The following is a 25,283-nucleotide window of genomic DNA, read 5'->3' as shown; positions in this document are numbered from 1 at the left end:
ATCGAGCCTCTGTTGCGGCACGTAACACGTCACATCCGCGCATGTAGGTCATGTGACTCGCGAAAATGGCAGCGCCCCTGAAAATTCGTAATTGTTGATAAAAATCTCAAAACAGTATTAAATGAGAGGGGATTTAACATCACATTGTCAACATAGAGTACATATTACATGACCCATTGGATACATTGTTAATGCAAACCAGTGGATTTCCCCTTTAACTTCATTTACCTCGTAGTAACACAGTCAACATAATTTCAATGATCAAAACAACTTTACTGAAAGAAACTGAAATATGTCCGTGGGGTAGTGTTGGGGCTGGTTTCCCAGACAAAAGACTCATATAAATCCAAATGTTACATGAGAAAACAACTGCTTCTTAAAGGTCAAGTGTCATGAAATGGAGGATTTTTAGTATATTATTAATGAAAAACAGCATCCAGTATGAACCCATCTGTTTTTTTTCCACCACAAAACATGATTTTGCCGTATATGGCTTTTTGTAACTACCGCAATGAAAATCCTCTCGAGGGATTTTTTTTTCCAAAAAGAAGCAGGAAGTCACGTATGGGGCAGTAGCGCCCTCCAGCGGACTCGTTTATTTCTATTAGTTTTACCTGCGCGAAGCGAGCTCGCTGTTTCTTCATGTTAGCCAAAATGAAGGCTTGTTGCATTGCTGGATATTGCTCGAACACTTGGGAGGATGGATTTACCCTTCATAAGTGTCCAAGAGCCTGGTTCATCGTGAAAAATGGATTGCACGGGTACGAAGGACGAGAGGTTCATGAGTTCCAAATGACAGGTAGGAGTGTATACAACTACTAAAAAAATAATAATAGTTTTGAGCAGACCACGTAATGGGTCACTCATAACGTAACAAAAGATCGGCGTACGTTGACAGGCATGCTAAATGTGACGATGTGCACGCCGGACGACTTCCGTGTCGGCTCGCAGATGGCAGCGGCTATGAACAACGCTCCCGACAATGGTGCACTCAGCAGCGTGCAACGACAACGCCGTGAAGCAGCCTTGATCGGCTCCGTGATAAGCCATCTCGGCACCGAAAATGAGCCACACCGAAGCGCCAAGCTCGGCGGTGTTGTTCATTTCGGACAGCAGCGGCTATGAACAACGCCGTAAAGCGGCCCGACTCAGCGCCATGATAAGCCACCTTGACGGCCGGGATGGCTCGTCGCAGCCACGGGCCTTGTCGCTGGGGTGGCTCGTTGCAGCGCCAGGCCGCGACGGCTCATCTCCGCCGCAGAAGTGCATCGCACGGGGAAGCGGTTTGGCCGTGATCGCATATAATCTTAATATGACTCGAAACAATAGGGTAATATTGCCCCGGTAACTTCACTCAGTTGTGAGATGTTTTCTTCTTCGAAAAGAGCTTCCATGTTAGAAGGGGCGTGTACGTCTCCCACAGTAGGGGCCACAGCGTGTTTTCAATGGCGAATGTCGGGGTGATGTCACGGACAGGAGATGATGCCAATATGGCGACCACTTGGATGTCGAATGACACTTCCGCAACTTTGCGTATGGACGACACGCTCTCCGCTCATATTTATTTTTTCGTATAGACATTGAAGTGAACAATGTTATATGTATTTTTCATTTCAGTATCTATTTTAGAATGTTTATAGGGATGACACTTGACCTTTAAAAGCGTTGCTTCGGTTGTTGAAGCTGAGAAAGGAAGAATGTTGTGCGGCGTTTCGGAAAGAGGTGAGACAGGCTCTCGATGGACAGCAGAAGCTCCCAGAAGACTGGACTACGACAGCCAAGGTAATCAGAGAGACAGGCAGGAGAGTACTTGGTGTGTCTTTTGGTAGGAAAGGGGAGAAGGAGACTTGGTGGTGTAACCCCAAAATACAGGGAGTCATACAAGGAAAGAGATTAGGGAAGAAGAAGTGGGACACTGAGAGGACCGAGTAGAGGCGAAAGGAGTACATCGAGATGTGACGTAGGGCAAAAGTAGAGGTGGCAAAGGCTAAACAAGAGGCGTATGAAGACATGTACACGAAAGAATAAGAAAAGGATCTCTACAGGTTGGCCAGACAGAGGGATAGAGATGGGAAGGATGTGCAGCAGGTAAGGGTGATTAAGGATAGAGATGGAAATGTGTTGACTGGTGCCGGTAGTGTACTAAATAGATGGAAAGAATACTTTGAGAAGTTGATGAATGAAGAAAATGAGAGAGAAGGAAGAGTTGAAGAGGCAAGAGTGAAGGACCAGGAAGTGGAAATGATTACTAAGGGGGAAGTCAGAAAGGCACTACAAAGGATGAAAAATGGAAAGGCAGTTGGTCCTGATGACATACCGATAGAGGTATGGAAGCAATTTGGAGAGATGGCTGTGGAGTTTTTGACAAACTTATTCAATAGAATATTAGCGGGCGAAATATGCCTGAAGAATGGAGGAAAAGTGTTCTAGTTCTCATTTTTAAGAACAAAGGGGATGTTCAGAGCTGTGGGAATTATAGAGGAATAAAGTTGATGAGCAACACAATGAAGTAATGGGAAAGAGTAGTGGAGGCTAGTATCATCAGAGGTATCTCCGAGCAACAGTATGGTTTCATGCCTAGAAAGAGTACCACAGAGGCATTATTTGCTTTGAGGATGCTAGTGGAAAAGTACAGAGAAGGTCGGAAGAAGCTACATTGTGTCTTTAAGGATCTAGAGAAAGCCTATGACAGAGTACCAAGAGACGAACTGTGGTCCTGCATGAGTAAGTCTGGTGTGGCAGAGAAGTATGTTAAAATAGTATAGGACATGTATGATGGCAGCAGAACAATGGTGAGGTGTGCCTTAGGTGTGACAGAAGAATTTAAGGTGGAGGTGGGACTGCATCAGGGATCAGCTCTGAGCCCCTTCCTGTTTGCAGTGGTAATGGATAGGCTGACAGATGAGGTTAGCCTGGAATCCCCTTGGACCATGATGTTCGCAGATATTGTGATATGCAGTGAAAGCAGGGAGCATGCAGAGGAACAATTAGAAAGATGGAGACTTGCACTGGAAAGGAGAGGAATGAAGATTAGCCGAAGTAAAACAGAATATATGTGCGTGAATGAGAAAGGTGGAGGGGGAAGAGTGAAGCTCCAGGGAGAAGAGATAGCGAGGGTGGAGGACTTCAAATATTTAGGGTCAACAATCCAGAACAATGGTGTGGTAAAGAAGTGAAGAAACGGGTCCAAGCAGGTTGGAACAGCTGGCGAAAGGTGTCTGGTGTGTTATGTGAGAGAAGAGTCTCTGCTAGGATGAAGGGCAAAGTTTAAAAAACAGTGGTGAGGCCGGCCATGATGTATGGATTAGAGACGGTGGCACTGAAGAAACAACAGGAAGAAGAACTGGAGGTAGCAGAAATTAAGATGTTGAGGCGCTCGCTCGGAGTGAGCAGGTTGGATGGGATTAGAAATGAGCTCATTAGAGAGACAGCCAAAGGTGGATGCTTTGGAGACAAGATTCGAGAGAGCAGACGTCGATGGTTTGGACATGTTCAGAGGCGAGAGAGTGAGCATATTGGAAGGGTGCTGAGGATGGAGCTGCCAGGCAAAAGAGCGAGAGGAAGACCAAAAAGGAGGTTTATGGATGTGGTGAGGGAAGACATGAGGGCAGTTGGGGTTAGAGAGGAAGATGCAGAAGATAGGCTAAGATGGCAAAAGATGACACGCTGTGGCGACCCCTAATGGGACAAGTCGAAAGGAAAAGAAGAAGACACTTGACCTTTAAAAGGCAGCGCAATTGAGACAGGTGAGAGCATCTGCCTCAAAGTTCTGAGAACTGGGGTTCAAATCCCAGCCTCAAGTGTGGAGTTAGCATGTTCTCCCATTGCCTGCATGGGTTTTCTCCAGGCACTCCGGTTTCCTCCCCCAAACCAAAAACGTGCATGGTAGGTTAATTGGGAACTCCAAATTGCCCATAGGTGTTTATATGTGCCCTTTGATTAGCTGGCAACCAGTTCATTGTGTACCCCGCCTTCTGCCCGAAGATAGGTGGGATAAACTCCAGCACTCCTGCGACCCTTGTGAGGAGAAGCAGTACAGAAAATGGGGCTTTTCATATGCATGTATTAAAACCAACAATATCAAAAAATATTACATCAATTGCAGATTCATATTTGCATTAGGCTCCATAAATCTCTTCACACATCACTCACATCAATGGAACACTTTAAGCCTAAGACCTTAACGTGGTGGAGGGGTTTGTGTGTCCCAATAATCCTTGGAGCTAAGTTGTCTAGGGCTTCATGCCCCTGGTAGGGTCACCCATGGCAAAAAGCTCATAGGTATAGGACCAGACAAAGTACGACTACAAAACCCCTATGATTAATACAAAAATTGGATCTTGGTTTTCCTTGCCCGGACGCGGATCACCGGGGGCCCCCTCTGGAGCTAGGGGCTCGAAGGCGAGCGCCTGGTGGCCGGGCCTGCACCCATGGGGTTCGGCCGGAAACAGCACAAAAGGGTAACATTGGTCCCCCCTCCCATGGGCTTACCACCTGTGAGAGGGGCCATAAAAGATGAAGGGTGCAATGTGAGCTGGGCGGTGGCGGGGACCTTGGTGATCTGAAACCCCGGCTACAGAAACTAGCTCTAGGGACATGGAATGTAACCTCTTTGGCAGGGAAAGAGCCGGAGTTGGTGAGTGAGGTCGAGAAGTTCCGATTAGATATAGTCGGACTCACCTCTATGCACCATTTGGGCTCTGGTACCACCCATCTTGAGAGGGGTTGTACTCTGTTCCACTCTGGAGTTGCCCATGGTGAGATACGCCGAGCAGGTGTGGGTATACTCATTGCCCCCCGGCTCGGGGCCTGGACGTTGGGGTTTACCCCGGTGGATGAGAGGGTAGCCTCCCTCCGCCTTCAGGTAGGGGGACGGGTCCTGACTGTTGTTTGTGCTTATGCAAGACTTTCTCCGATACCGTTAAACATTTAGAAGGTGATCATAAACTAAGGTACGTAGAAAAATGAGACACACTTGGCATAGAGGCATTTTTTTTTTTAACACATTGTTCTCAAATGAGACAACTTGGCATTATAAGTACTTCTTGGGAATTTGAGATTGAGAAGAATAATTCCTACCTGAAATGAAGCAATCGTTACACAGACATATACGTATTTTGGTTGGGCACCATCCATCATGTTTAGTGGCCGAAATCCATCGATATTTTCTGGTCTTTTCAGCTGGTATTCAATAGAATTACTTCTTTGAATATCTGTCTTGTCTGTCGTAACAACCTACAGCACAACAAAATCTCGGGCATTGTGAATATTCTGCTCCGGATCAATGTCCCCCACACAATCGAGCAGCTCTTTTTGCCCGGCAATATGGCACCATGAAAATGGTGACGTCATGTGCACGAGCTCTATACAGGGAGTCCTCAGGTTAAAACCGTCTCAACTTACAACGTTTTGACTTCACAACACCCGTCCCCTGTCCGCCATTTTGTCTAGCTAATGTGCATAGTGCTTGTCCGTGTTTGTGGGCCTGGAGTATGTTCGCATTTTTGGCCATCCTTTTTAGACATTATGGCCCCAAAGAAGAAAGCTGTCTTTTACCAATACTTCTGCAGCCAAAAGAAAATCCATTACTATGAAAATGAAGCTCAAGATCATAAGAAGATTGGAGAAAGGAGAGACACCGACGGACATTGGTAAAGACCTAGGCTTCAACTGTGGTGACAATTATTAAAGACAAAGCCCGTATTTTAATGCATGTGAAGAGTTCCGTTACTATGTTGGATACAGTGATCACAAAACAACTTTCTTTGACACTTGACATTGTAGGTGGAGCCTCAGCATCCCATACGTGGTCAAAAAATTTTTAGTTGCAGTGTGTTGATTGTGCATTGCTCTCGCTCAATCAATCAAGCGTCACCAATTGTAAATTTTTCACGATGCTCTACTTCAGTTACGTTTTTCCATCCATTAGGCTTAAAGGTCCAATATTTCAACAAATTTTTCTAGTGTTTCGGATGTTATATTGGCTCTATGGTGCCTTAGTAATTGTAAATGAATTAATTAAAATGATCCACAGATTCCTGAGATGCAGGGGTTTAATGAGTCCTGAAATCAAGTCATTCAAATTTGCCAAGGTTTTCTACATTAATAACGAGGAGCTCCGCTACCGCTCTGCTCAGTATTGTCAACATAAATACGTCTCCTGTCAAAAGTGAATCTTCAACACAGAGGCAACCAATAGGAGCCAAGTATCGGCAAATATGGACGATGGAGATACAAATTAGACGTAACTGAGTTCAAAGTAGAACACTAGTATGACAAAACCAACACTATTCTATATGTGTGAGAAGACGTTTAAGATGTTACACAGGGTTCATACTTAGTCGGACCCAAAAAGTTTAAGGGCTTTTTAGGGCCATTCTTAGGGGCTGACACGGAAAAAATTTAGGGCCAACACGAAAAATTTAGGGCCATCGTGGGAAATCAAGAGTAAGGAAAAAAAAAAAAAAAAAAAATTAACCCAATGGTGCCATCGGCTGTTCTTGGTTCATCAAAGGTTCCAGTACCTCAGTACCTGTGACAGTGATCACCTGTCGCCCCTTGTGGTAGTTCTCATTGATATGACCATTGTCAACGTCTTCACATCACAGTATACAGAAAAACTGATTCTAACTACAATTGCAACTATATACACAAATGTCTTCTACTGATGTCTGTCTCAGCACCCCTACTCTAGCTCCTTGAGCCTACCCAGTGCCTCCTGTATTTGCTGCTGCAGAGGTGCCAAAGAGGCTCTCTTGTCCTTTGCTCTGCCTGAGTGGATTGGCCTTGGTGATAAACCTCAGCTTCCTCTTTTCTTCTGCCTGCTCACACAGCCTATCAGCCTTCTCAATAAGCGTAGATATGTCAGTCTCTATTCTGGCTTTTTTGGCTTTGAGGCAGTAGAGATGAAAAGTGGGCAGCGATGCCAAATGTAGCCAGGTACAAAGTCTTCCTCTCCCCACAGTGGTAGTTTTTAGCAATGTTACTGTCTGGGAACATGACTGCAAACACTTTTGAATTATTTTCACAAGATTTGTAACTGTAATGGGTGCAGACCACTTTTTAAGTCCACACGATCTCTGCCTTTAACGAGTCCGCCTTCGTGTATTGAACTACGTTCATAGAGCCTGACTTCTGGCTGGTTGAAGTCGATGGCTGGACAACTGTAGGTGCGCATGCACTGCTAGTACCACTGCCTGAAGTTGATGCTTCACTATCTTTATATTTTAGAAACAGATTCATACCAACAAAAGATGAGAGAGTCTTCGTCAAATCAGCGAGTCTCCTTTTTTTCCCCCGGTGCGACTCCAGCGCTTTGACGCCCATCTTTCCTAGCTGGTAGCTCTGCTTGCACAGATGGCAGTAAAACATGTGCCGATCTTTTGCATCTCGACGAACCCAGCTTCCAAACTCCTTACTTTCAACCCAAGCATCTTGAAAAATGCACTTCCCCATGATACAAGTTGGATCGATGAAAGACGTAACGAAGACGAAGTGAAATGCCGACTCACGGAAACAAACAATGGAATATCGACAAGATGGCGACTAGTTGTCAACACGGTGACTTCCGTTGACAATTTCCAGCTGTTTTAGACGCCAGACGGATCGCTATTTTTTTTTTTTTTAAATAAAAGATTTTTTTTTTCGGGAGAATTTTGGCGGTAGAGGTCCTCCCTTTGATTTTTATAATTTAAGGCCTTTTTAGGGGCTTGACCGGTTTTCGTGAATTTTAAGGACTTTTAGGAGCCCCTAAATGCACCTTCAAAAATTTAGGGGTTTTTAGGGACTTTTAGGGACGCGTGCGAACCCTGTTACATTACCAGTGCCTATGTAGTTAAAGGTTTAATGATGCATGGTAACAGACATAATGGAACTGATCATCTAGCTATCCATTTTCTTCTACTTATCAGAGGTCAGGTTGTGTGTGTGTGTGTGTATATATATATATATATATATATATATATATATATATATATATATAGGGGGGGGAATTGGTGTCAGTAGCTTTCGGAAGAAGCCCAGACTGCCCAGGCATTACTTCCAGCTCTTCTGGGGAGATTCCAAGGGATTCCCACGATGGTCAGGAGACATATTGCGGTCTTTCCAGGGTGTCCTAGTTCATCACTGGAGTCTCCTCCCAGTGGGACATGCCAAGAACAGCTCACCAGGGAGGTATAGAGGAGGCATACTAAACAGATGCCAAGCCACCTCATCTACCTCCTCTCAATGCGGAGGAGCAACGGCTCTACTCTGAGCAGCTCTCGGTGAACCAAGATGCCCTGTAAAGGTAATTCAATTCAACTGCTTGTAGCCATGATCTTGTTCTTTCGGTTACAACCCACAGCTTGTAACCATACGTGAGGCGGGGAACTTAGGTCAACTGGTAAATTGGCAGTTTGATTCCTTCTACACCACTTTGAACAAAACCCCCTCCCTGCAGACACTGCAAAGACCTGTTGATCTCGTGTTCCAGTCTTCCCTCACTTGTGAACAAGACCCCAAGATATTTAAACTCCTCCACTCGGGGCAGGAACTCATCCTCATCCTTTCTGGGGACGGTGGTCTCAGATTTGGAGGTGCTAAATCTCATCCCAGCCAGACTAAGATGCAAACCACTGTTTCTACAAAAAGCAGACATGCGAGACAGAAACCACCAAACCACACGCCTTTTGTATCTTGGCTGCAAATAGAAATTCTGTCCATACAATTTCTGAACAAAATCGGTGACAAAGGCTAGCCTTGGTCGCATTCAACCCTCACCAAATATGAATCTGACAACCGACGATGCAGACAGTCTGACAATAGTTGTACTGGGAGCAAACAGCCCGCATCACGGGGTTCGGTTCATGGAACTAAACAATTCAGTTCATTAAACATTATGTCGTAATATTTGAAGCAAATGAATTACAAATCGCAATTCGATTGGAGTTGTATTGTATCCTTGAGGTTCTAGTAATAAATCCAACCTCCTCTAGGCGCCGCCGTTGCTCCTTCTGTTGCTCTATACGCTTCTGCCTCTCCGCCAGTAGTTGCCGCTTGTATTCTTCCTGTTCACGAAGCTGCTGCTCCTGTAGGAGTTGCTGGCGGCGGAGTGCTTCCGACCTCTCCTTGTTCTCCTGCTGTAGGCGGATGAAGTCTCGACGTAGCGTTGACTCACCCGGTACATTAACAATGGAGCTAATCCGGGAGAGCAATCAGACATGTTAAACTGTATTAGTACATGTGAGGAATAAGTAGTGAGGGCAGCACAAAACAGATCTGGAACCACCAAAGGCATGAAAAAGGTGACAAGAAAAAAAAAACGTTTAGATCCCCCTAGCCCTCATTATTGAAACAATCTGGAAGACTCTGGAGTACAATAAGGAAAAATAAACCTTTTCTTCACATAGAAAAACATTTATCTACCCCGCACAAGTACCTGTTGATTTACAAATTTAAGATTAAAATTAAATTTGCCTAATTTCTTTGTTTTGGCCTCCAACTTCAGCGAGGCCCATCACCACCTGCACCTTATGCCTACTTCAAGTTGTACCACATAAATACTATCCTAAGCACTATCATTCTGGAAAAGAATTGAATAAAATCATTGACTGTTTCACTTCACTATTTTCTTTATCATCAACTTCAAAGGCTAATCCAAAATGTGCCCCTCAACGAAAATACAATCAATATTTTTTTTGTTTTTATTGGCCAGTTCTGAATTTAAGGTGAGTTCCTTCTGTATGACAGTCTTTAAGATCACTCTGTCACATAATACATTTACCTTTTACATCCGTGACCTAATTAGATAATTTTAGCTACATTTCCTAATTAATACAAGATGCGTATCATTACATGTGCTTGGTGATTTCGCTGGGACCTCAACCAAGGCCACGACGCAAAAATACAAAAGACCACTGCAACAAACACGACAGTGGTTGATATGAAGAACAAAAATGTTGCTTAAACATGACAGTACCAAAACAGGATGTCTCCTCCAGAGCAGGGTAGTGTAGCCAAGGATTGTACTCAAGTTCCAGTATTGTTACTTAATAAAGCAACTCAAGTAAAAGGAAATAGTCCTCCAAAAAATTTGAGTAAAAGTAAAAAGGACATACTGAAATTATGACTCCAGTACTGTGTAAATAGTAATGTCAGATTTTTTTTTTACCTCAACATGAAGATGAAGAATAAAAAAAAAAAATACAAAATAAAATGTGAATGTGCAAATGTTGATGTTCCTGTGTGTGCGTATGAGTATCCATAGTCAAAACTCCCAAAAGCCGATTACAATTTACTGCAGGGTGTTTTCCCAAGTTATAAGTGAGCTGAATTATCCACATCTTGGCAAACACTAAAATACGAGTAGCACGCCATTGCCTTCTTGGTAACCACCTTCCCAACGTGGCCAACATGTAAGGACAATGATCCGCAGGGCAGCCTTATCTGTTGTGAATACTTACATCCAAGAACCCCATTGGATGACATCGTTTGCCTTTCTTGTCGTTTGATTGAATAGATTGACGCAAACAGTACCCAATGTGGAAATAAAAGTCTCACCCACAAAGTAATTTGTAAATAAGCAATAATTGATGTAGAAGAGTAACAAGCAACATCTACATCATCGTAACAGAGTAAAAGAAAAAACTTCTTAACAGCAGCAGAGGGGGAAGATTTTTTTTGGTCTCGTCCATGGCTGTGATTTACTTAAGGCTGCTACCAAGGGCACTGGGTGAACCTCAAGCCAATGCACTCTTATACGAGTCAATTGCAAAGTAATATTCATTAATGACATCTGTTTTGGATGGGTGGAATGGATCCATCTGCCAAAGTTCAAGGACTACAAAACAGCTGATGAAGTCAGCGACTGGAGATCTGTGCGATTCACGTAAATAGTCTATTTTAGGTCAAAATGTCGAATTTCTCCAAAAGTAACTGATTTGCATGGATAGATATGGCAAGAATACCAACTAGGAACTCCAACCAAACCTTGGTTCTCCCTCCTGTTCCGCTGGATCCTCTTCCTCTTCCTCACTGCCACTATACTCATATTCTGTCTCATCTGCGCAGAGAGGACATTCCAACTGATGCAAACATCACAATCTTATGTTCTTCAGCATTGGAGGGATAAATTCACCTTTCTCGCCTCTCTTCTTCTTAGTGCGATCAATGTGGTCTTTCAGCTGAATTCGGACCTGCCTCTCATTAGGTTGGTCACGAATGAAGGGATGTTTGAGCAGCTGTTCCGTTGGCGGTCGCTGCGTGTAGTTCTTTACCAGGCAACTTTCGATGAAACTGAAAAACTTTTTGGACCTGGATATTCCATATATAAACAAGAGTGCCCAAGAGAGCACAATCAGGATTAAGTCAGTTACAAATTGGCTTGCCATGACAAATTCTGCATAGGGAGTGAAACTGATTGAAACATAATCCTATTTGTTAGGTATATCATAAAATTGATTACTGTATCTTCAAATAGAATCATCACTTTAAATGTTGATTTACAAACAAGTGTGAGAAAAAGAAAAACATGACAAATATATTTAAGTTGAAGTTAAAGTTTGACTGTTACAAAAAATTATAGCGTATTCAGACAGGATTGAAAAGTCACGAAAGACTGACCACAGGACATCTCCAAACATTTGGGTCATCGTCCCTGTGTGTATTTGCAAACTGTGATCTGGCATTTTGATGTTTGTTTTGGAGTAATGGCTTCTTCCTGGCGGAGTGGGCTTTCAGCCCATGTCGCCACAGTACTCATTTCATAGTGGATAATAACACACACTTAACGGGTTCAGCCAGCACCTTCACAAGGTCTTTTGGTTTTGTTCTGGAACTGATGCACAGTTCAGACTTTGGCACGTTCATCGCTGACACATAGAACCAGTCTCCTTCCTGAGCGGTATGAGGACTGGACAATTCCACTTTTGTTTATACTTGGGTATAATTGTTTAAACAGATGAACGTGGAACCTTCAACCATCTGTAAAGTGCACCCAAGGATGACAACCTGCCAACCTATAGAAATTCACTTCCTGAATAATTTGTCCAACTTTGTCTGAATTTCCATATCTTTAAAATTTTGTCAAGAACATTATCATGGGATAGTTATTTCAGTGTATAATGCCATAGGACAAACATAATTCTGCATACAGTTCAATTGCACAACATAATTATTTCTCTAGAATTGTAATTCTTAATAAATTGCGGCTTCAATATTTATTTTGTTTTATTGCAACAACCATGTAATAGCAGACAGTTGATGCCTGAATCAAAGTACAATTGAGTGGAAAAAGTATTGTCCCCCCCCCCCCCCCAACCCACCCCCTTTCTCAAACTCCCCTTTTGGCAGGGCTATTATCCTCACACAGAAAAAACAGAACAGTGGTGAACCTTCCTTGGAGTGGGCAGCCTACAAAAATTACCCCAAGAGGACCGCAATAAGTCATTCAGAGGCCACAAAGAAACTCATGACAAAGAACTGCGCGCATCTTTTGCCTCAGTTATTCAGTGTTCATGAAAAAAAAAAACAAAAAAAGAGATTGGGCAATAATGGCACCCAGGACGAAAACCACTGCTGACCAAAAGAAAGAAGGGCTTGTCTTACTTTTGCAAAGAAAAAATAAATGAAAAACATCTGTATGATTCTCAAGACTTTTGGTGAAATATTACATGGACGGATGAGATGAAACGTACTTTTTGGAAGTTGTGTCTTGTTGCATCTGGCATAAATCATAGTATCACAGTGTTTCAGAAAAAGAACATCAGTCAAACATAGTGGTGGTAGTGAGATACTCTTGGGCTACTTCACTTCATGGCGTGGATCACTGTGATTGATTAAACGTATATATGTAATGTAATGACAAGGAATTTGTCTCCGGCAGTCGGTGCCGCCCTGAATATTGCTCTTAACAGAAAACCCTAGAGGAGAATAAGTATTTGAACACCCTGCTATATTGCAAGTTCTCCCACTTAGAAATCATGGAGGGGTCTGAAGTTTTCATCGTAGGTGCAGGTCCACTGTGAGAGATAAATTAAAAAGAACAACCCAGAAATAATGGTGTATGATTTTTTTTTAACGATTTATTTGTGTGATACAGCTGCAAATAAGTATTTGAACACCTGAGAAAACCAAATGTTTATGTTTGGTACAGTGGCCTTTGTTTGCAATTACAGAGGTCAAACATTTCCCGTAGATGTTAATTAGATTTGCACACACTGCAGGAGGGATTTTGGCCCACTCCTCCACACAGATCTTCTCTAGATCAGACAGGTTTCTGGGCTGTCGCTGAGAAACAGAATTTCAGCTTCCTCCAAAGATTTTCTATTGGGTTTAAGGTCTGGAGACTGGCTAGGCACCTTGATATGCTTCTTTTGGAGCCACTCATTGGTTATCCTGGCTGCGTCCTTCGGGTCATTGTTGATCATCATCATGTTGAAAGACCCACCCACGACCCATCTTCAATGCTCTGACTGAGGGAAAGAGGTTGTTCCCCAAAATCTCACAATTCATGGCCGCGTTCGTCCTCCTCAATACAGTGCAGTCGTCCTGAGCCATTTGCAGAAAAACACCCCCAAATCATGATGCTACAACCCCTATGCTTCACAGTAGAGATGGTGTTTTTGGGATAGAACTCATCATTTATCTTCCTCCAAACACGGTTAGTGGAATTATGACCAAAAAGTTCCATTTTGGTCTCATCTGACCACAAACCTTTGTACAATTGTTGTACAATATTGTCTCTGATGTCTTTGGACAGTTCTTTGGACTTGTCCATATTACAAGTTTGAGTCTTACTGATATTATGGGGTGGACAAGTGTCCTTATCCAGCGAACGACCTCACAGGTGCATCTGATTCAGGATAATATTTGGAGTGGCGTGGACTTTTAAAGGCGAACTAACAGGTCTTTGAGGGTCAGAATTGTAGCTGATGGACAGGTGTTCAAATGCTTATTTGCAGCTGTATCACACAAATAACTCCCTAAAGAAAAAAATAATAATAATACATTGTAATTTCTGGATTTTTCTTTTTAGATTCTCTCTCTCACAGTCGACATGCACCTACAGTGAAAATTTTATAGCCCTCCATAATTTCTAAGTGAGAGAACTTGCAATATAGCAGGGTGTTCAAATACTTATTCTCTTCACTGTATTTCTGTACACAGCGGTTCGCAATTCAAAAATTCATCTATTAACGGATTTCTGCATATATGTTTAGACTTGGTGTTCAGGAGGTATGTTGAAGAGATATGTCTTGATTATTCAAGATATTAATATCGGCCAAGACTTCTGTGCTGTAGTGATACCACTGACGTTTGAATTTTTAATCAGCTCAAGTAGTTACGTTTGCCAACTTATTAAAACTTGGAAAACCATGGACACTGTGTGATATGACAAAATTGTTAAGAGGAGTTTAGACACATTGTTTAATGTGCATCTGGGTTGTGGAAGCCTGTTGAAAATAGAAAGATCAGTTTCACTGAACAGTTCCTACTGAACTCACCATTTTTTGGATTTGAGTCTTGGAGGTGGGTTCCTTGGAATCAGGAAAAGTGCTCGCATGGGATGCATGTCACAAAGCGCTAAAAGTACACAATAATCAGCGGCAACTGTTAAACTTTATGAAAAAAAAAAAAACTTACGTGGTGCTCCTTCAGCCATCTCAATTGCTGTTATACCGCACGACCACAGATCACTCTGCAAGAAATCAATACCGTCAAAAACACATCCAGGTACACACACAAAGACCAGAAGACAGTCTAACTCTGTAGTCGTATGTTGCATCGGGGTTCTCGTCGCAGGCGATAACTTCTGGGGCCATCCAATAGGGAGTACCAATGAAGGTGTTTCTCCTGCCCACGGTGCGATCAAGTTGGGCACTTACACCAAAATCCACTGAGGGAGATAGAAGAGGGTTTGATTGGCTGTTCCTTGGTAGGAGATGCACACTCAAGTTTTTGTTTAGCACGGTTTTTCCATTCACCTAATTTGACTTCAGCATTCTCTGTCAACAGGACATTCTGGCCTTTGATGTCACGGTGGATGACGTGGTGGGCATGTAGGTGAGCCAGACCCTGCCAAAGATAGACCCGGAGCACATGAGTGTATTTAAGACTTGGGACCTTTATCGAGTCCCTATCAACCAAAAATAAATGTCTTGGAAAATTAACATACAACTCTGCTAAATTTGAATGATTACAAAACTGGCTGAAAGACACTTAACAGTATGGACAAAAGAGAAAGAAAAACAGCTATTGTGTTTTCAGCAGTTATCTTCAAACGTGCATAATGTATTTAGAAACAAATTATAATTTTATTCTACAAGAACTTTAATGAGGTCATGTCCAGTTTTTAGAAAATAATCTCTCCCAAAAAATGACAACCAAGGAAGAGGAAGATGAGCACTTACTCTGAGGATTTCTCTGGAGATGTAGGCGATCCAGTCTTCCTTTAGCTGGTTCCCCTTGGTGTTCTTCACTAGGTCTGTGATGGAACCAGCGCCACAGAACTCCATCACCAACTAAACAAACCCCCCCAAAATATAGAAAAAAAAGTAACCATGAAACAACGTTATTTGACACCTAAAAAGGGACACTTTGGGCCATCAGCTAAATTATTTTTCTCTGATATTCTACCACTTTTTAAATGGATAATACGACTTACCCAAAGCTGGTCGTCGTGTCCTGGTGGACTCTTTTTGATAAATGCACCATAGTAGGTAGCAATGTTTCTGTGGTGGGAATACTTCTTCAGCATATTAATCTCCAATTTAATTTCCTCCTCTTCATCCTGCACACAAATGTTACCAAGGTGTGAAACAAGAGAGCGTTTGAACATTACAGTCTGTGTCGGTGTTCAAACACCTGATCAAACTTGGCACGTTGAACTAACTAGATGTGTGAATACGTAACCACATCCAATAAATGTAAATCTAGACTTATTTTTATAATAAATATTGATATTTTTTTTTTGGGGTGAGGGGGGTGGCGGGTTGCGACCATGTTTCCAGTTTGAGAGCACAAAGAACTATCAGTGAGCTAAAATTCTAGGCCACCGACACAGCCGATTTAAGTCTATGTTACTTGTCTCTAAAGCTTGTATCATGTCTCATTATTAAATGAGTACTTTGGTCAAAATTCACATGTACAATAAACCCTTCAATGTGAAGTATTATTATTATTATTATATATATTTTGGACATTAATCGAAAAAAAGATTAAAATAAAGAACATTTTTTAAATCCAAGCAATATCTGGATATGTGCTGGCTTTCACAGCCAAACGTAGATTAATTCATCTTTTTTCACCATGGGCGCCATCAAATTGATAGCCAGTGCCATCAGGCTGCTGCCACATGGCCTCATGCTGCTGCTGCTCAATTTGAGAGGTTTGAAGTGGAGGTTGAACCTGAAGTTGAGGAAACTTTCACTGGGGAAAGGAGGAGGACAACGTCAATGAGTTGGTTCACCACGACGATCTTTCGACGGAAAAGAGAGGACATCGACTAGATGGTTCATATGCACGACAGTGCGCAAGCAGTTTGCTTAGAGGGAGGCAACCACTTTTCCAGAATAAAAGAAGTGTTGATGTAAGCCATGACCATATTTATTTAAAACAATCATCCCGAAGATGTGTTAACTAAGGCTAATTTGGGCAATCGTTAACTTCAATGACATTTACTTTGCGAGTTTCCACAAGATTATTAAAAGCCATCAAAGGCAAACATCCTTGGATTGGTACTTCAGGAAACCTTGAAAGTTAGCGTTAATGTTTGTTTTGAATTTATAGTTTATGGAATTAAGTTGTGTGTGTGCCTCCACCTCTGATGACGCCACGATGGCTTTTGGTCACCACGCACAACGCCCATGGATGGTCACTTCGGAATGGTCCAATATTTTATTCTAAGCCCGTTTGAGGTGTTTTTTGGCTCATGTTCTTATTAGAAGATAGGGCAGCACATTTCTCTCTAGCATGCCTTGATAGTCTTGAGATTTCAATAGGGGCTTTCCACCAACCACACCAGCAACTTTGAGTTCCTGATATTAAAATGTTCCTGCAACCCATGTGGTTTCCATTTCCACTGCACCTACTGAATTAGTTCAAGGTACCTGAAATGAAATAACCCAAATGAAGCTGATAAAAGATATATATATACTATGTTACTCATTAACAACACATACTGGATCCCCCCCCCAAAAAAAAGAAATATAAAAACTGTTTCTTAATAAAATCATTGCAGCTCAGTGGTTAGAGCACTGGTTTGATAAACCAGGGGTTGTGGGTTTGTATCCCACTGGGGCCTCCACTCCCTGAGAAGGGTTGCGTCAGGAAGGGCATCCGGCGTAAAAATTGTGCCAAACATATATGTGGGTTCATCTGAGATGACACGCTGTGGTGACCCCGAAAGGGACAAGCCGAAAGAAACTTACTTACATTGCAGTTCACTCAATCTAAGTATCAAAAAGTTGGATAGCTTTATTTTTAAATGTTTCAACCCCCATACTGGAGCCATCACCTGATCGTGGAGAAGGAAGGGTTTGCATGTCCCAATCAAAGACGGTCAGAACTTCACCAAAATCCTGGGAGAGGGAGGGGACATTTTGTCTGAGTGGAGCCTATATTGTTGGGGTGGTCGACAAAAGTTGTGACTCTGTGACTGTTGTGGCGGCAATTGCCGAACCCGCTGGTGGACGCCACCAGGAAAGGATGGCATCAAGCTGAAGAAAGACTGCTATTAGACCTTATTGGCCAATGGTACCCCAGAGGCAGCTGATGGGTACAGTCAGTTCAAGTATCATGCTGCTTTGGGTGACATTGGGGTGGGGGAAATCATAGCATGGAAGGAGTTTTGGGAGGCCATGGAAAATGACTTCAAGACCACGTTGGGAAAATTCATCATTCGGTGTATCAGGAGGGAGTAAGCTGTGCACCATTAACACTGTCAATAGTGGGGATGAGGCACTGCTGACCTCAACTCGGGAGACTGTGAGTCAGTGGACCAAATACTTCGAAGACCTCCTAAATTCTACAAACATGCTTTCTCAAGAAGAAGATGAGTCTGGGGGCTCTAAAGGTAGGCTCTTCTATCTCCAGGTTTAAGGCCAACTAGGTGGTTGAAAAGCTCCCATGTGGCAAGGCATGAGGCTGAGATCCTCAAGTTCTTTAAGGCTCTGGATGTTGTAGGGTTTTACCGGTTGTCACCGCTCTGGGACATTTTGTGGCCATCAGTGCCTCCAGATTGAAAAACTGGGGTTATGGTCCAATTTTTTTTTTTTTTTTTTTTTTAAGAAGGGAGGAGTGGAGGGGGTGTTTCAAGTACAGGGGATAACACTTCCGAGCCTCTCCAGTCAGATCTATTCAGGGGTTCTGTAGAGGAAGGTTCGCCCAGTCAAACAGTGTGGCTTTTATACTGGCCGTGGAAAAGTGGACCAGCTCTACACTCTTAGAAGGGTGTATGGGAGTTCAGCCAACCAGTCTACATGTATTTTGTGGACTCTGAGGGGGTAGTTGACCATGTCCCTTGAGGAGTACTGCGGAATGTGCTCTGTGAAAATGGGGTACCGAGCCCCTGAAAAAGGGCTGTCGCTGTGCAACCGGTGTCAGAGTATGGTCCGCATTGCTGGCAATAAGTCGAATAAATTTCTAGTATATGTTTGCGAGATGGACTTCACCAGGGCTGCCCTTTGTCATAGATTTGGTTCATTACGTTTATGGACAGAATTTCTTGGCAAAGCTGAGGTGATGACAGGTCCGGTTAGGTGGCCTCAGCAATAAATCTGCTTTTTCCATACGTGGTTTTGGTGGCTTCATCAAGTTGTGGCCTTCAACTCTCAATGCGGTGATTTGCTGGGAAGTCTAAAGCAGCTGTTATGAAAATTTGGAACTAAATCTGAGGCTGTAGTCTCCAGTCTGAAAAGTGTGCAGTACCCTCTCTAGGTCAGGGATGAAAGTTCAAGTATTTCGGGCTGTTGTTCATGAGTGAGGGAAGAATGGAGTGGGAGCTCAACATGTGGATCAGTGCAGCATCTGTAGTGATGCAGACTTTAAGTCTGTTGTGAAGAAAGAGCTGAACCAAAGGGCAAACCTATTTGCATTCCTACTTTTACCTATAATCCAATTTTAGGACTGAAAGAACAACAGAGACTGCAGATAACAGCCGAAATGAGTTTCTGCTGCAGGCAGCCAGCAATCTTTTTATATACCGTTAGAAGCTCAGTCATCCGGGAGGGACTGAGAGTCAGGCCGACGCCCCTCCACATCAAGTGGAGCCAGATGATGTGGATCTCTATTTAAATTATCTTTAAGCCTTGTCCTTATGATGTACACGCGGGCAATGGTCAAATCACAGAGTCTGGTGCATGTTGGTGTTCTGTAATATACAGCGAATCTACTTTAACATTAAAAGTGACCAGCAGAGGGCCCTGTTTGTAACAATACTCATAATAATAATAATAATAATAATAATAATAATAATTCAAAGAATGCACACTGCTGCATTTCCAATTTTGCTCTTCAGTATGGACCCACGGTAGGCAAGTATGCAGCAGCTCTGTAAGTGATGAGGTGCATTCAAAGATCCTGCATAAATGTGTTTCTCTTTTGTACTACAGTATATAATGAACCTCTGACCTGTCAATCACTCGTACAATAACAGGCAATCAGATAGCCGCAGTGTCTTAACCCCTGGCTTGACATGCCCTGCCACCATGATGTCCCACAAGCAATACTGGTTGTCAGTAGCGTGCGCTTGGAAAAGTTAATGTTACAAATAAAATTGCCCTCAGATGCGCTTGGGGAACGTGCAATTCTGATGAAAGATATCCTGCTTGATTACAAGGGGTCCGGTTGATTAATTTTCCAAAGCCTAAAACACGAATTAAGGTTTGCGGAAGACCACATGTACAACTAAAATGTGAACAATAACAAAAACAAGGCTGGATGTTTGAAGGTAAGTGAGGGAGAATTATCTTCTCTGAGTTTGATTTAATTATTATCAATGCTTTATACAATATAGAACAACTTTCACTTTGTTATTGTATCACTGACGTGCTGAATGAAGTGTGTAGTCGGGTAAGTGATACGTAAATGCGCGATGTCATGCAAGAGAAATGTCTATTTGCCTATTTGTATCGCATCAGACTTTTAAGACAGAGCACTGGGTTCAATTACGAGCCAAGTCAAATGAATACACCAACTCACTTATAAAGACTACAATGATATCACTCGTGATCTTTCCAAGTAAAAAGTACTCAACTTGATTTACATACGCAGTACGATTCCACTATTTTATCCTGTTGGATTTCAATATGAAGTTTGTGAGCCATCAAACTTTTTTGCATCTATCACCAACATTTCTCTAACTCTTGACATTGCGTCCTGCTCCATCCAAAATCTTAATTCCGTGTACATATCCTTGCATGAAATACTTCAGACCTCGCTGTAGAACTCTCTTGGACAAGTCTGACGCATTTGGCAAAAGACATACCCCAATATTATTTGGAATATGAGATAGAGAATCAACTTCAAACATGTTCTGTTCAATCGCCATTTTGGAAGCTTGTGGGATATGGCTAAGGGGGCGGAGCATAAGATCACCATCAGAAAGGTCCTATGGACAAAATTGTTACTAGGAAAATTATTTGTATCAGATAATAATACTGTGATAATTTGGCAATTTGTTTTGCAGTATAGGACTAGATAAATTATTTTCTTGATATAGTTAGCAAGAGCTGTGAGGAATAGTTAACAGTCCTTTAAGCATCATTCCTGTGACTTTGCTGCCTATGTTTTTGTTTTCACATAAAGGGCAAAAGTCATTTTTGTTTTAATTACACATTTTTTAAAAAAGTGTCTTGTGCTTTGTTGGGTGAAAGCTGAAGCTGGCTACTACTTTGGACTAAAGGGGTGGCGACAAAAGAGAAATGAAATGCCAGCATTTTGAGGTCAGAAACATATTTATTAAAATATAATTTAAAAGCTAGTTTATTTGTTGGACAAGTGAACATTTTGAATTCTGAACTAGTTCATTTTGGAACGATGAACTGAACTTACAAGTTCATGAGCAGAAAATGAGTTTTCCCCAACATTGATTTTATCATTTCATAATGCAATAAATAAGGGCAGGATGAAAATAAAATAAAATAAAAATAAAATCACAATGTCATGTTTTTCTAATATCGTGCAGTTCTACAAGACACTATGCTGCAAACAGCATGGAGCAAATTATCTCTCTTGAAGAAGAACGGAAAATTCTACAAGAGGTAACCCCAATTGGTGCAGACATAATATAATATAATAATAGCTGTAGACACCTCCCAATCCTTGTATTGATCACATCTTGCCTAGAACCATAACTGTTAGATTTGCTGATATTGCGTTTAGTGACAAACTAACGTCAAAGAAAATATTCTCCAATGGGAAAGATCAATTGAATTCTGATTAAGGAATACTTTCTCTTTGGTTTTGTACTTGGTTGTGCTGTATTAAAATAAACTAAATTGACTTTTGTCAGCTTACTGTATTCACATATGTCTATTCTTTGGTTCATTGCAGTTCAAATCCATGAAAAAAATGTTACATTAAAAAAACAAGCTTAATTTCCAATGCCTTTAATTAATTAGAATATCTTTTAAATCTAGTCCCATCACTAACATACAAGATCCAATTATGCCAATTATAATTGCAGTATTTAGTGGAAGTCATGCACATTATTTTCGCTTAAAAAAAATAAAATAAAAAAACATCCAGACTCATCTTGTTCCATCGCATTGTTTGTTGCAAGATGGGACATAGATGCCGGGCTCCCAAAAAATATGAGTGAAAAGGGGAGGGGGCGGGGGGGGGGGGAACAGCAGATTTTACAATGGTCTTATAACCAAAGTAAAACAGAGACAGGAAGTGGACAGGGGGCTCTGAGACATATTGAGGCCACTTTGTGTCCGGTCACACAAAACAGGAAACACTGGGGCAACATTTTCAATAATGGTTAAACATGAAAACAAATCAGGTGTCAGGCAATTATTGTGACACAACTGTGGGGAGTGCCAATACATGTGTTAGAAGAGAGCAGTAACAATTCTAGTGGAAATACAAGACATACAGTATTGGTGCCCTTATGTTACATTTTTGCATGAGTTCCCCACTTGAATGTTTAAGATCAAACAAATGTATTAGTCAAAAATAAGTGAACTTAAAACCTTGTTTTTAAATGATCTCATTTATTAAGGGGAAAAAAAACTTTTTCAAGGTACATGGCCCTGTGAAAAATAATGACTCGTTGTTAAATCATGAATTGTGGGTAAACAACTTTTAAATATTTACTGATCACACCCAAGCCTGATTACTTCCAGAACCGTTTCATCAAGCGATCACAAAAACAGAACTTGTCCAGAGAAAAATCAAGTTGGACAAAAGATCTTTGAAAAAAAAAAAAAAAAAAAAAAAAAAAGCTGTAACAAAATGAAAATTCCAAATAAATTCCGGAACCGTTGAAAAATAAAGTTATTGAAATCTAGCAGCCTGGAAACTTTTACAAAAGCGATTTCTAAAGTTTCAGGATTCCAACAAACCATAGGAAAAGCCATGTTCGTTACACAAAGAAAACATGGAACAGTGGTGAACCTTCTCAGGAGTGGCCACCCTACAAAGATTACCCCAGGAGTAAAGCAATGGCCTTCAGGAGGGTGCAAAGGATCTCAGGACAACTTTTAATAAACTGCAGGAATCCCTAGCCTGAGTTAAGGTCAGTGTTCATGATATGATAAAGAGGCAACTGGACAAAAATGGCAGTCATGACAGCATATCAAGGAGAAAAAAAATAAAATATATGTGTGTGTGTGTGTGTATATATATATATATATATATATTATATATATATATATATATATATGAGTGCTTACCAAGACTTTGGGTAGAACATTATATGTAGTTAAAATTAAGTGCTTAATACTTAATGTTTGATTATATGGACTAAATCAAAAATATGCATTGTAAAAATGGATCATACATAGAAGTCTTTTCTTCGATTTTGTATTTTGAGGATAACTTTGGGGGTGCATATTATACATGGGTGCACATTATAGAGAAAATTAAAAGTATTTGGGGTTGGATAGCAACTACACTGTGTTGATTCTCATCAGTCTATAGGCAGGACTTGATGATGCCAACTAGGTTTAATGCATTATGATCCACATAACCCAGAAGATTAGTGTGCAGCTCTCCACATACATGATTCTATGTGTATTTTATATCCTGTGGAAGTTCTGACCCTGAATCAATGCAGAATGAACAATTTGTCAGGCTTTACCTCTGTGACGTCCATGACCTTGATGGCAGCCAGCTGTCCAGTCTTGACATGTCGTCCCTGTAAGAGTGGTTTACGTAATTAAATCTCACTAAGTACTTCCACTTTTCAGTGATATTTCTTGGAGTAAAAGCTCTTTTAATTGTACTTTTTCAAATGTTTTTATTGATTTATTTATATGCTTTTAATCATGTAAAGCTCATCGAGTTATCTTGTGTATGAAATGGGCTATACAAATACATTTGCTTTGCTTATAAAAATACTTAAAATAAATACAAATACTACAACTATAAATTACAGTCACACATGATGCAGATAACGCACACCTGCCATTTTAGCATGCAAATAACGAACACAGTCTAGTACTAATTTTCATGATAAAAAAAATACATGCTTGGGGACAGGAGAGAGGATGAGATGGACACTTCCATCTTTCGTCCACTCCAATTTGATCCCAGGAGGTTGCCATCTTGGCTACCAAACCAAACATGCTGATGCATTAAAAGACCTTACATACCCTTTAAAATTAAAATTAAATTTGTCTCATTTCTTTGCTCTTTTGTTTTGGCCTAAAACTTGAGCCAGGCCCATTGCCACCCGCACTGGATCCCTGCTTCAAGTAGTGCCATATACCCCCCTCCCCCCCCACACACACACTATTAACAGAGCTCAGAATCAAAGTGTAGGATAGCAAAACGTAAGTAGAAAAAAAAGCAAAACTCCAAACTGACTGACCACCTCAAGTGTCTTTGTAATTTCAACCAAGAGTTAGTTATTGCGACACAGCAGAACCTTTCAAAAATCATCAGTAAGAACCTCTACAATATGCTGTGGTTAACACCCACCCCCCACCACCAGCAAGTACGATAGCTCCAGAACTTGTAACACCCGATAAATGTAAGGAGTTTGCCTGTTATTTCAGTGACAAAATACAATCCATCAGGTCAAATGTCAGCACAAATCAGCAAAATCTCTTAAGCCGCCCAGGGAAAACTGTTAACTTGTCAGAATTTGATAGTTGACGAAAAAACTGTAGCAAAAAGGGTTCAGCAATTGAAACCATCAACAAGCTGTCTCCACTCAATACCATCTGAGTTTTTCAAGACTACTGTGACATCAGTGCTAGCTGATTTGCAGATAATAATAAGTTGCTCGTTTCAGTTTGGTGAGTTTCCTAAAGTTCTTAAAGTAGCTGCTAAGTCTCTTCAAAAAAAATAAAATTGAGAAAAAAAAAAAGGGCATGGACCATTCCATGTTAAGCGATAAACGCATGTCAAATATCCCTTTCATAGCCAAGATTGTTCAGAATTTTTTTTTAATCAACTCAGCAATTTCTTGAATTTAAATTTACTTTTTGACAAATTTCAATAATGTTTCTTAACTCATTACAGTACAGAATCTGCTCTTATCAAAGTGCTAAATGATATAAGGTTGAAGACTAACGCAGGAAAGGTGTCAATTTTGGTCTTGTTGGATCTCAGTGCAGCTTTTGATACCGTAGCTCAGGGGTGCTCAATGCATCGATCACGATGAACTGGTCAGGCAGTTTTGGTCGATCGTGGAACGTCGTGCCCATGCCCAAAAAAAAAAAAAAAAAAAAAAAAGACGTCAGCCATTGTTCCCTCTGAAATAGGCGAGTGCGTAATTGTGCACCAGTGATGTCTCTTCACACAGATATTGAGTTGTGCGCAAAAAAAATTAATCCAACGCAAATTGAAAGTATAACACAGCCATTAAGTTTGTTGCATTTTGCAATGTGATTCAATGAATGAGGCATGATTGGTTGCTACAGCCAATGGCAGAATTCACATATGTACTGTAAAAAATGAAAAGGAGAAGCCACTGGTTTCTTTTAGGCAGTGTACAGAACTTTCTCTAACAACGACTTGCTGCTCGGCCACATACACTTTCTTCCTAATTTACCGAACACCGGGCCCCCTCCAGTCTTAAAGGGGTACACACATAATTACAAATGCTAACCCTTACGTAGCCCATCAAAGTG

At 41.4% G+C, this 25,283-nt stretch overlaps 1 protein-coding gene across 5 annotated transcripts in view; it reads right to left on the bottom strand.

Annotated features, from left to right (window-relative positions):
- LOC133492147 (mitogen-activated protein kinase kinase kinase kinase 4-like) overlaps positions 1–25,283 on the bottom strand; it is a 66,008-nt gene that overhangs the window by 26,627 nt on the left and 14,098 nt on the right. For all 5 annotated transcript variants that reach the window (XM_061804187.1, XM_061804179.1, XM_061804150.1 and 2 more), the window contains exons 3-12: positions 23,285–23,341; positions 15,644–15,769; positions 15,390–15,500; positions 14,964–15,054; positions 14,745–14,875; positions 14,623–14,677; positions 14,484–14,562; positions 11,117–11,292; positions 10,969–11,041; positions 8,967–9,177 (exon numbers count right to left, since the gene is read on the bottom strand). In XM_061804187.1, coding sequence (XP_061660171.1) covers positions 8,967–9,177; positions 10,969–11,041; positions 11,117–11,292; positions 14,484–14,562; positions 14,623–14,677; positions 14,745–14,875; positions 14,964–15,054; positions 15,390–15,500; positions 15,644–15,769; positions 23,285–23,341 — 1,110 coding nt within the window. The remainder of the gene's footprint in view (positions 1–8,966; positions 9,178–10,968; positions 11,042–11,116; positions 11,293–14,483; positions 14,563–14,622; positions 14,678–14,744; positions 14,876–14,963; positions 15,055–15,389; positions 15,501–15,643; positions 15,770–23,284; positions 23,342–25,283) is intronic.

This window comes from Syngnathoides biaculeatus, chromosome 2 (genome assembly GCF_019802595.1).
Source record: "Syngnathoides biaculeatus isolate LvHL_M chromosome 2, ASM1980259v1, whole genome shotgun sequence".
In the NCBI taxonomy this organism is placed as follows: Eukaryota; Metazoa; Chordata; class Actinopteri; order Syngnathiformes; family Syngnathidae; genus Syngnathoides; species Syngnathoides biaculeatus.
The sequence above is the reverse complement of the archived record's forward strand: the minus strand, read 5'-3'. Positions and strand labels throughout refer to the sequence as shown.